The sequence below is a fragment of the Erinaceus europaeus genome, chromosome 11 (genome assembly GCF_950295315.1).
Source record: "Erinaceus europaeus chromosome 11, mEriEur2.1, whole genome shotgun sequence".
Classification (NCBI taxonomy): Eukaryota; Metazoa; Chordata; class Mammalia; order Eulipotyphla; family Erinaceidae; genus Erinaceus; species Erinaceus europaeus.
The window spans coordinates 34,731,387-34,744,348 of record NC_080172.1 but is presented as its reverse complement, the minus strand read 5'-3'; the positions used below and the strand labels follow the sequence as shown (position 1 = coordinate 34,744,348).

Below are 12,962 nucleotides of genomic sequence, written 5' to 3'. Positions count from 1 at the left end.
AGGCAAAGAGAGCAGGAAGAAGTTCGGCATTGGCTCAACCAGTAGAGCACACATTACCATGTGCAAGTGCCTGCACTCAAGTCACCTGTTTCCACCTGCTGCGCAGAAACTTCATGAGTGGTGAAGTAATACTGTAGGTGTCTCCTATTCTCTATGTCTCTCTTCATATCTCTGTATTATCTTATTCTACCTTCAGTCAAAATAAATTTAAAAAAAAACACTGCCACAAGGAATCATGGAGTATTATAGGCACCAAACTCTATCAATAATTCTGGTGGCAAAAACAAAACAAAAAGTAAGCAACTGACCAGCTGAAAAAACAGTGAAAGCTATACCTTGGGAATTAAAAACTTTAACACAAAACAATTAAATAGGTATGTAATAAAAAATAGTTACTGAGAGGACATAATGGTTGTGAATATGTGAATATAAGTGGAGAACCGAAATATATTGCGCCAGTAATAACTGATCTGAGGATAGAAATAGAAAATATAATAAGTAATAAGAGACTTCAGTGTTCCACTTTCAACAACAAATGGATCATCCAGACAGAAAAGTAAAGAAGGGAAAGGGAATTTGAATTATACACTAGACCAAATAAATGTAATAGATATTTGTATAGTATTCCAGTCAACAACAGAATACATGATCTCAAGTATACCTGGACTCTCTTTCTTTTTTTTTATTATTTATTTATTTATTTATTTTTTCTCATGGAGTAAATATCCATGATTTCTTTTTTATTTTATTTTATTTTATTTTTTTAAATTTTTTATTTAAGAAAGGATTAATGAACAAAAACATAAGGTAGGAGGGGTACAACTCCACACAATGCCCACCACCCAATCTCCATAACCCACCCCCTCCCATGATAGCTTTCCCATTCTCTAGCCCTCTGGGAGCATGGACCCAGGGTCATTGAGGGTTGCAGAAGGTAGAAGGTCTGGCTTCTGTAATTGCTTCCCCGCTGAACATGGGCGTTGACTGGTCAGTCCATACTCCCAGTCTGCCTCTCTCTTTCCCTAGTAAGGCGTGTCTCTGGGGAAGCTGAGCTCCAGGACACATTGGTGGGGTCTTCAATCCAGGGAAGCCTGGCCAGCATCCTGGTGGCATCTGGAACCTGGTGATTGAAAAGAGAGTTAGCATACGAAGCCAAACAATTTGTTGAGCAATCATGGATCCCAAGCTTGGAATAGTGGAGAGGAAGTGTTAGGGAGGTACTCACTGCAAACTCTAGTGTACTTCTGCTTTCAGGTATATATTTTGCAGTAGTTTATGGATACGTGTGAACATAAGCTCTCTCTCACAGAAACTGGTGTATATCTAGGTTATGGGACTTTGTTAGAAAGTGAACCACCTGAGATGAAATTAGAGTGTACTATTAAAGGAAAGGTCTCACCCGAGTAATGAAGCTGAAGGGTTGTCATTCCACACGTGAAGTCTCTGGACACAGTCTGAGGTGAGGCATGTTGAGGTGGCAATCGTTGCATTGGTTATGTTGTGATCGGCGGATGCAATATTATTTGGTATGGATTGGGAGAAGCATACGGGAAAGTGGGCCCTATCCAAGGGTTCCAGGACTGGGGGAAGTAGGGGCTCTATAGTGGAGATGTGAGGTTCCTGCTGTCTTAGGGTTAAAAAAGACAATCGATAGTTAATGTTATCATCACATTATTTGGTAATTGGGTTAACTTTGAAAAGTCCTTTTGTTATGGTTTGCTGTACAGTATCCAGTATCTTGTATATAGCTGTGCTATTGGATGCTACTAATCTACTTGGTCTAGGCTTTTGAGCTGGACACTCTTTCATAGGATTATACCATATGTTAGGTCTTAAAGAAAGTCATAAAAGTTAAGAGATTGAAAAATACCAAGTATCTTTTCCAGGCTGTGTCCATGACACCACATACAAGATTTCTCTCTACTTCCTATTTAACTCCAAACAGTAAATTCTCTTATCTCATTTAAAAGGGAATGACATAACCCATTTTGTATTTTAAAAAGAAAAATGGTCTATTGTATAGATGCACAAGTATGAAGATGAGGGAACTGGGCTATGGTGCTCCCAGTTGAGCACAAGAACATGAGTGTTACCACCAACAAGGACCTGGATTCTATCCCCCACTCCACATCTGCAGAAAAAAGTTCCATGAATAGGTCTGCAGGTGTCTATTTTTCTTCCTCTTTTATCTGCCTCTCCCCTCTCAATTTTTCTTTGTCTTATTCAATAAAAAATAGAAAGGAAGAAAGAACAGTAGGAAAGAAGGAAGAAAAAAGGGGGAAAATGGCTGCTAGGATTGGTGGGTTTGTTGTGCAGACATTAAGATGCACCTGCAGTCCAATCCTGGTGGCAGTGAAATAAATAAACAAATAAATAAATAAGAATATAAAGATTAATATAGGGATTTCAAGAAGGTAGTCTTAGACTAGTATATAGATTTTACTAGGGAAATGATAGTGGCTATGAAGATGAATGAAAAGATGTGAGAAACAACGACTTAGCATAAAACAAGAGAATCTGGTAATACGAATGGATTTCCATAAAGTTTCAAAAATATAATGAAATAATTAAAAAATTTGAAAAATAGCATCAATATTTTTCACAAGGATGTAAATTAATGTGAACTTAATAGTAGACATGGAACTCTCTGAATGTGAAAATATTTTCACCAGATGTGTGCCTCCATCTCTTATGTGAGAGCTTGTCTTTTAAAGCCATTTTCAGTCTTTCAAAATCATATTGTGGGCATAGAGTAGAAGCACACAATTTGGAGATAGGCAAAATGGTTCACTTAAAACATACACAGTCTTGTCAATCAACACTACCCCAATAAATAAATAATTTGCCATAATTTTATTAGTGATTTAATAATGATTACAAGATTTTAGGATAAGAGGGATACAATTCCATATAATTCCCACCACCAGAATTCTATATCAGTCCTCTTCCATTGGAAGCTTTCCTTTTTTATTATATCTCTCTGGGAGTATGGATCAAAGATCTTTATGGGATGCGGAAGGTGAAAGGTCTGGCTTCTGTAATTGTTTCTCAGCTAGACATGAATGTTCTCAGCTAGACATGATCCATATCCCCAGCCTGTTTCCATATTTTCTTAGTGGGATAGGGCTCTGGAGAGGTGGTGATCCAGGAAGCATTGGTGAAGTTGTCTGCCCAGGGAAGTCAGGATGGCATTATCGTAGCTTCTGCAACTTGGTAGCTAAAAGGCAGTCAGATATAAGGCAGAGGAAACTGTTTGATAAACAAGAACCTAAGGGTAAGACTAGAGCAGATGAAACTAAGGGTCTTAATGTGGGAAGAAGCTAGGAATTCCATTTTAGGTATATTCCAGGGGCCTATGATTTTAGTAATTTTTTGAGCCTGATAATTAACATGCAGGTGGAATAATTAATATATATGCATATATATATATATATAATTTCCTGTTGCTTTACACAATTCTGGACTCATAATAATCTCTTGATAGTAACTTTATAGTGCAATCACGATGTGTACAATGTAACTCAAAAAAATTCCACTCATTACAGAACACTATACTAGCATTGTCACTGAACTGTAGGTAAACAGAGATTCCACAAAGGCCATAGAAAATTATTAAAATTAGAGTACTTTAACATGTCATCAATAAAATTCTTGGGCTCACAAATCCATCAAAACTTGCAGGGTTATAGGATTATAGGTGGAAATGGTCATTTCTACCTTCCTCTTGGCATAGTGCACACCAGTTTTCTTAAGCATCTCTCATAAAAACTCATTTGTTACTGAACAGCTGTGATATTTATATCTCTAAAGAGAAAATTGCCTGACTTTAGTCCTCATTTTATGTGTCATAATTAACCCTCAAAAATGTTAATCTTTCTAAACCAAAATGACTTACAGGAACTGAAATCTAATAAATAGATGTATACAAAGAATCAGTTTTATATTATCAATGTAGAGTCAAAATGCTTAGTAATGTGCTATGACTTGCAAATCTGCATATTCCCGAGTGGAATAATGTCTATAATAATAATGATTCTGTTTTTTTTTTTGCCTTGTTGAAGGGATCATTCTTTAGCTGCAGAATTCCCCTTGTTCTCTTACCCTGATTTCTTCACCAAGGCTGATGAAGAGTTGACAAGAATCATTGACCATCATGTAAGATTGACTTTTAAAAAAAATACATATATGTACCAGATACATATATATTATAAAATGTATTATATCTATGAGACTGATACAATAACTTGTGAAATGCAAAAATAAAGCCATTATTGATCATTAACAACTTATTTCGATCACCTAATATAATCTATAAAGCTCAGTGTTTTCATTAAGTTACAGAAAAGTTGAGTCTCCAGTCATTTGTAAAATGCTAGTCTTGTCCTGTTTTCTGTATTAGTACTGTCCTTCTGTGATGAATTGAATATTGAATAATGAACACTGAATTATTTTATCATGTAGTTTTAATAATGAAGCAAGAATCTTTTGACTCAACTTATGGTGATCATTCTATACCCTTGAAATAGTAGAAAGACTCTAATAATTTTGTAATAAATTACACCTGTGTAGGGCTACTTAAAGGGAAAGGAGGCATTATTTTGAATCATAGAAAGGTACTAGGAAATGGCACCTAAAAACCATATATATATATATATATATATATATATATTTCTTTTTTTTCCTTTTCAGGGGTGTAAGGGAATACCCAAGTACTCATCACCATTAATCTGTTTTCTCCTTCTACTCTGGAGTCAGAGTGTGGTGCTTTTATCTTCTACATAGATAAGTCTACACTCTTTTTTTTCTTTTTAACATTTTTATTTAAACTACTTAATAGTGATTTATATGAGAAAATAGGAGTATAATTCCACAACATTGCCACCCCCCAAGTTTTGTGTCACCACCCACCTCCGGTGGAAACTGCAATAGTTTCCCCAAGATCACAGATATAGGTTGACTTTTTCCATCCACCTATCTATATATGTATCATCTATCTATCTATCTATCTATCTTCCATCATCTATCTATCTATCATCTATCATTCTCTCTACCCATCTCTCCATCTTTTTTGCTCATATTTATTTACTTCTAAGGCCCTGCCTTTACTTCCTTTCTTTTTAAAAAATGTTATTTATAAAATGGAAATATTGACAAGACCATAGGAAAAAAGAGGTACAATACTACACAAATCTACATTCCTGACTTGCTGTTTGAGACTGGAATTCATTCAAAATGTCCTTTACACCTGTAGCTCTGTTTTCTAGTTTCCTGTCTAGGGAGGCTTTTTAAATTTTTTAAATGTTTATCTTATTTTATTTATTTATTTATTTATTTGCCTCCAAGGTTATTGCTGAGGCATGGTGCCTGTACTACGAATTCACTGCTCCTGGAGGCTATTTTTGTTGCCTTTTTTTTTTTTCCCTGAAAGGTTATTGCTGGGGCTCAGTCCCTGCACCATGAATCCAATGCTCCTGGAGGCCACTTTCTCCCCTTTGTTACCCTGGTTGTTTATATCGTTGTTGTAGTTATCATTATTGTTGCTATTGGTGTGTGTTTTTTTTTTTTAACAGGATAGATAAATTGAGAGAGGAGGGGAAGACAGAGAGGAAGAGAGAAAGATAGACACCTGCAGACCTCCTTCACCGCTTGTGAAGCAACCTCCCTGCAGGTGGGGAGCTGGGGACTCTAACCGGGGTCTTTATCCTGGTCCTTGCGCTTCATGCCATGTGCGCTTAACCCACTACACTAGTGCCCGCCCCCCTCTAGTGAGTCTTTGAGACTGTAGATTTCTTTCTTAATCCGCTTCTTCACATTAAATTGAGAGGTCTATATTTCTTCCAATTTCGTGTTATTGAAAATTAACAGTAAATGGCACATCTATTTCCTGTCCATATCAAGCTTATCTTACCCTCCTATCTTTCAAAATAATGTTAATAATGACATAAAAAATAGAAGGCAATAGTTTATTGAGGCTGATATTACAAAGGATGATCTATACGAAAATGTTAGAGAAAAGTTTACTTTGGGGGAGAAAGTTAACACAGAAAAGGATCATACTGGTGATTTATTTCCATATGTTCCATATTCTAATAAGTGGATAAAAGGGGAAACATTTCTTCTTGGATACTAATAGTAGGACACTGTGTCCCTGTTTTCCTACATTGGTATTCAGGAGACTGAAGAGTTCCATTCTTTTTTTTTTTTTTAACCAGAGTACTATTCAGCTCTGGTTTATGGTGGTGTGGAAGATTGAACCTGGTACTTTGGAGCCTCAGGCAGGAGAGTCCATTTGTATAATCATTATGCTATAGCTACCCTCACCTGAAGAGTTCTAGTTTATCAAAATCCTGTGTTGATTTTTCAGGATATAATGATGGTAATTGAAACCTCTTACATAACTTATATTAATTGTCTTTGTTTATAGATACTGTCATTAATGCCTCCATAACTACTTTTATGTTGTAATATAAAATTGGTAGCTTTGCCAAATAATTAATGAGGAAAAATATACATCTCATGTGGGTATCATAGAACATAAAGACTAAACAAGTATGAATCTTACTTTGGATTTGTGAATGTTTCCTTAACATTTCTAAATATTCTTGCCAAACTGTTTCTTTTTAAATAAATAAAACTTCTGTAAGTAGCAACTATTTATTGAAACAGCCTCAAGATAAATGTAGGTTAAGTTTTGTATGTATTTTATATTAAAAAACTAATAGGGTATAAAAATTATTTAATATTTCAATTTCTTTTCTACTTAATATTTACACATATATGTTGACATTTTAAAACTTTTATAATTTTTGACCAAAGAATGATGTGTTTTAATTTTTGAGATTAAGTTCTGCTTATAGAATAACATTTTAATGAAGTCAGTATAACAGCTTACTTGGATAGCGCACTGCTTTGCCATGTGTGAAACCTAGATTGAAGCCTGGATCCTCCCTGCACCCCACATTGAAGGAAACTTTGGTGTTGTCATTCCTTTTACTCTTCCTTTCTCTCTGTCTTTCTGTTTCTATCTAAAAAAATATTTTTAGTGTTAAATAGTCATAACTCATAACACCTGTATTTAGTCATTTATTAATTAATAGTTTGTCAAGTAAAATTTGGGTACCCGTGTACATATTGCATGGGCTGAGAGTGGCAGAATGTGTCATGTATGTCATGTCCTTGAGGATTTCCAATATTTCTGGGCCAGGCAATAGCACACATACACTACTAAGCGCATACACTACTATGTGCAAGGACCCAGGTTCAAGCCTCTGGTCAGCATCTGCAGATTGCAGGTGAAGGGAATACTTCACAAATGATGAAGCAATTCTGCAGTCTGTCTCTCTCTTTCTCTCTCTCTCTCCTCTTCCATCTCCTACTGCCATCCCAAATTCTCTCTGTCTTATCAAATAAAGGAAAGAGGAGGAATGAAAAAAAAAGTTTCTCGGAGTGGTGTATTCATAATGTAGGCACCTAGCCCCAGTGACAATCCTAGTGGGGAAAAAAATGTCCAAAATTTCATGATAGGAGTCATTCTATTTTATTCTGTACTTTTTACTCATTCTGAAGAGAAATTATAATTATGGCCTCTTTTTAAATATTTGGATGGCTTTAAATCATTCCATCTATTTCCATCTATTTCGAGGACTCTTACCTGCTGATATGCTGTTACTATGATTTAAAATGTTCAACTGTAACAAATACTTTAGAAGTGTTCTTACTAGTCTTCAGCAAAATAACCATTTGTCTTCTCCTTTACTTCACTTACAATTTCATTTGTGATACCATCATGAACTTTTGCCTTTTAGTTTAATTTGTTTGGGCTTTTTCTCCTGTTTTTTCATTTTATGAGTCCCTGTTTCCATCTTAATATTAAATATTAAAGGACAAAGGAAATGTCCTTGATATAGAAAAAGCCAAGTCTCTTCTTCTGAATAGCTAAACATTAGAAATGATGAAGAAATTATGTATCTGTCTGTGTGATATTGTTGTGCTTTCTAGAGGTTAGGCTACATATTTTCCAGTGTGACAACATAAATTCCTGAACAATATCTGTGAGATATTGTATCTGTTTATGCTTTTTGAAAAACTTGATTGATAATTTTAACATAAAATCGATATTTTTATGAGAATTATATGTACATTACACTTTCTCTCTGTAACAGTGGCAGGAACAGCTAAAGATCCAAGAGAAAGAAGATGCAATATTTGCAGCCAACAAACATAATGATAAAGAGTTTCAGGAAGCAAATCACTGGAGGGAAATTATGAAAAGAAGAGAAGAGAAACTGCACAAGAAGACCAAGCCCTATGAGCTCCCTTCAAGGATTGAAGTAATTTCCTTAGGAAAAAAAAAACACACAACACTCCTAAATTGTGATCTGTATGCCAGAAATTCATTGCATGAAAGTGAGCATGATAGCTGCATGTTAGGGAGAATTTGTTCTCATTAACTGTGAGCCATTTCTTAGAAAGGAGCTGTTTTCCCGGTGCAATCTCCTTAACATTCATGCTTTTGTGCTAAATTAACAGTTTTTAATCACATTGGGGGTGAAGAGATTTTTACCAACTTAATGTTTTTACAAAAATGGTTAGATTTCTCCCTAATTGACTTATCCTGTGATCATACAACATCCTTAGTGATTGTGAGTACTGATGTTCATTGGACAGTTGATGGAAGTAAATTGAAAATTATTAATGAGTCACATGGAAGAATTATTTTCTGAAAATGGAATGAATATCTACTGACATCATGATAACTACTGTTCAAATAAAAGAAGTAAAGCACCTGCTTGTATTTGTATTTCATGGTTAGTTCATGGCAAAACAAACCATGTGTTAGAGGTGTGAATGTGGGTTCGAGTCCCCGGCTCCCCACCTGAAGGGGAGTTGCTTCACAGGCGGTGAAGCAAGTCTGCAGGTGTCTATCTTTCTTTCCCCCTCTCTGTCTTCCCCTCCTCTCTCCATTTATCTCTGTCCTATCTAACAACGACAACAATAATAACTATAACAATAAAAACAAGGGCAACAAAAGGGAAAGTGAATAAATAAAATTTAAAAAAGAAGTGTGAATGTGATAAATTACAATATGTAAACAACTACTGACACACTTTAAACAAATCTTGAATGGGCTAATCATCTCAAAATGACTGGACCTTTAATACAGCAGATACCAAATGAATCTTTTAAATGACAATGATTTTATGAGAATGGATTTAGATGGTCCCAACATGGCAATATTGGAATCATTCAATCAGAACTATTTAAACAAATGGGTTTGGTGTATTTCACTGAAGCAAAGGACTTTGGGGAAGGAAGGAAAGAGATGGGGCTGACGGGGCTTTGGGGTCCTGGTGCATTATGATGGAAAAGGATACCTAAGTTGTGGGTGGGAATGTTTCACAGACTGCTATCATAGAGAGATGAGAGATTGTACACAACTGCACTGTAATATATTACCCACCTACACCCATAAAGAAAGGCAAAAAATAAATAGTAAATACTGAATCAAGAAAAATAAAGCTTCTTCAGTTTATCTGATGCATTCAATCTATAAGTAAGAGTAATTAGATGGGGGTTTCTGTGAAGTTTTGTACTCTTTTTTCCAACATATACATTATAACCAAACCTAAATTTTACACAAGTAATGTGCCACTTTCTCAGAGATGTCAAGCTCAAATGATTACCACATTAGAAAAAGTAATGTAAACTAGGACACAGAATACTTGTCCTATCTAAAAAAGATCTCTACCTCTTAGATATACTTAGCACTGTGTGTTATTCCCAGTATTGCAGGGTCATGCAATCTGTCAAAAAAAATCCTCAAATAGAATTTAAATAGTTTTATATATAGTTTTATATATAGTTTTAATCCTCAAATAGAATACAAATAGTTTTATAATAAAGTTGCTAATTTTAAAAATATTTGAAAATAATTTCTAAAAGTGATAAACTGTTGGGTTAAATTTGACTCATGAACCACAAGTTCTTGACATGTAGTATATAAATTTTAAGGTATTATTTGTTTAGAAAATAACAATGACAGAAATGTGGGGCTGGGAGAGAATTATCATTTTGATTCCAGTGAAAAGAACTGGCTTAATCATATAATGCTTCTTCCAAACTTTCCAGTTCATCCTGTCTCTTCATGCAGAAAATATATAATTTTTTAAGAAATATTATCGCCCAATACACCTTTCCAAACACTTTCATCAATCTTTACTTTCTTCATAGATTAAAAGGGATCTTTTTATATAGATGCCCTTTTCTCTGGATCTCATCTCTTCCAAATTTGTTACATCAGTTGTTTGATAACTCCACAAGGGGTCTTGGTATTGGTGCACCTGATTAAGCATACATATAACCAGGTTCAAAGACCTGGGTTCCAGTCTCCACTCTCCACCTGCTGCACTAGCAGTGAAGTAGGTCTGCAGATGTCTTCCTTTTGATTACTCTCTCTATAACCCCATCCCCTCTCTGTTCTATCCAATTAAAAAAAAAAGGAAAAAAAGGAAAGGAAAAAAATGGCTGTTAGGAGCCATGGATTCATAGTGCTGGCACCGAGCCCCAGATCTAACTCTGGTGGTAAAAAATAAATAGAATAAAATAAAACTCCTTGACAGCTGTTTGCTATCTTAAAAAAATATTATTGGATAGAGACAGAAATTGAGAAGAGAGGGAAAGATAGAGAAGGAGAGAGATACCTTCAGCCTTGCTTTACCACTAGTGAAACTTTCTTCCTACAGTTGGGAACCAAGCACTTGGACCCAAGTCCTTATACACTTTAGTGTGTGTGCTTAACCAGGTATACCGCTGTCTGGCTTCAGCTATTTGCTTTCTCCATCACTCACTTCTATCTATGAGATAGAGATTTATTTTTTCTTCTTTCTTTTTTTTTTAAAAATATTTATTTTCCCTTTTGTTGCCCTTGTTGTTTCATTGTTGTAGTTATTACTTTTGTTATCGTTGTTGGATAGAACAGAGAGAGAGGGGAAGACAGAGGGGGAGAGAAAGACAGACATCTGCAGACCTGCTTCACCGCCTGTGAAGAGACTCCCCTGCAGGTAGGGAGCTGGGGGCTTGAACCGGGATCCTTCCATGGGTCCTTGTGCTTTGCACCACGTGCGCTTAACCCGCTGCACTACCGCCCAACTCCCCCTTTTTCTTCTTTCTATTTAAATTACTCTCTCCAGTACCACAAGGACAACAGCCTTCCATACTATACTTTTATCCTAATCACTTAGCTTTGGCATATATGGTACTGGGGTTTGAACCTTATATATCTCCATCCTGTTTTCTACGCTTGAGTCAATCTCTGATCTTCTTCTTCACCACTGAATGCCTCTATCTTGGCAGAATACATACATGGATGAGGCCTTGGGCTTCATTGCTGACACAAGACATTAAAAAGAAAATGTCTTTATTCTTAGAAACAATATATTTAAAGTCTAGCATTATTTATATCTAAAAGTTGTTCATATGCTATTTTATTATTTCTTTATTTTTCTTCTTCACCAGGACTTCATTGATACAGGTCAATTTCTTCAGGAAGAAACAAATTAGGGGAGAGATACTATAGCACCAAAAATTCCATAGTGTAGTGGGAACTGAGCTTAAATCTGAAGAAAAAAAAAAGCTCACTATCTAGGTGAGCTATCTTGAAATCCTATTGTATTTTTAAAAAGTAAACTGTTATTTTTTCATTCTTTTTATTTATTTATTTATTTTATTTTAAATTTTTTATTTAAGAAAGGATTAGTGAACAAAAGCATAAGGTAGGAGGGGTACAACTCCACACAATTCCCACCACCCAATCCCCATAACCCACCCCCTCCCATGGTAGCTTTCCCATTCTCTAGCCCTCTGGGAGCATGGACCCAGGGTCGTTGAGGGTTGCAGAAGGTAACAGGTCTGGCTTCTGTAATTGCTTCCCTGCTGAACATGGGCGTTGACTGGTCGGTCCATACCCCCAGTCTGCCTCTCTCTTTCCCTAGTAGGGTGTGTCTCTGGGGAAGCTGAGCTCCAGGACACATTGGTGGGGTCTTCAATCCAGGGAAGCCTGGCCAGCATCCTGGTGGCATCTGGAACCTGGTGATTGAAAAGAGAGTTAACATATGAAGCCAAACAATTTGTTGAGCAATCATAGATCCCAAGCTTGGAATAGTGGAGAGGAAGTGTTAGGGAGGTACTCACTGCAAACTCTAGTGTAATCCTGCTTTCAGGTATATATTTTGCAGTAGTTTATGGATACGTGTGCACATAAGCTCTCTCTCACAGAAACTGGTGTATATCTAGGTTATGGGACTTTGTTTGAAAGTGAACTACCTGAGATGAAATTAGAGTGTACTATTAAAGGAAAGGTCTCACCCGAGTAATGAAGCTGAAGGGTTATCATTCCACACGTGAAGTCTCTGGATACAGTCTGAGGTGAAGCATGTTGAGATGGCAATCATTGCTTTGGTTAGGTTGTGATCGGTGGATGCAATATTATTTGGTTTGGATTGGGAGATGCATACGGGAAAGTGGGCCCTATCCAAGGGTTCCAGGACTGGGGGAAGTAGGGGCTCTATAGTGGAGATGTGAGGTTCCTGCTGTCTTAGGGTTCAAAAAGACAATCAATAGTTAATATTATCATCACATTATTTGTTAATTGGGTTAACTTTGAAAAGTCCCTTTGTTATGGTTTGCTGTACAGTACCCAGTATCTTGTATATAGCTGTGCTATTGGAAGCTTCTAATCTACTTGGTCTAGGCTTTTGAGAGAGTCCGCATATCAAATACATAGCCTATATATTAAAAAGATTCAGTTTGTCTTTTGAGAAACTTTGAGACATACAATTGATTTCCCCCTCTCATATTAATTAACTACTGATTTATATGTCTACATTTTGCTAGGAGTGTACATAAACACCATTCCCACCACCAAAGGACTGTGACCCATCCCTCCCGCCCACTCCCACCCCCCA

At 36.1% G+C, this 12,962-nt stretch overlaps 1 protein-coding gene across 3 annotated transcripts in view; it reads left to right on the top strand.

Moving 5' to 3' along the window:
* TMEM232 (transmembrane protein 232) overlaps positions 1-8,784 on the top strand; it is a 236,186-nt gene extending 227,402 nt beyond the window's left edge. For all 3 annotated transcript variants that reach the window (XM_060201257.1, XM_060201256.1, XM_060201259.1), the window contains 2 exons: positions 4,062-4,155; positions 8,163-8,784. In XM_060201257.1, the coding sequence (XP_060057240.1) occupies positions 4,062-4,155; positions 8,163-8,450 (382 nt within the window). In that variant the 3' untranslated portion in view covers positions 8,451-8,784. The remainder of the gene's footprint in view (positions 1-4,061; positions 4,156-8,162) is intronic.
* The last annotated feature ends 4,178 nt before the right edge of the window (positions 8,785-12,962 follow it).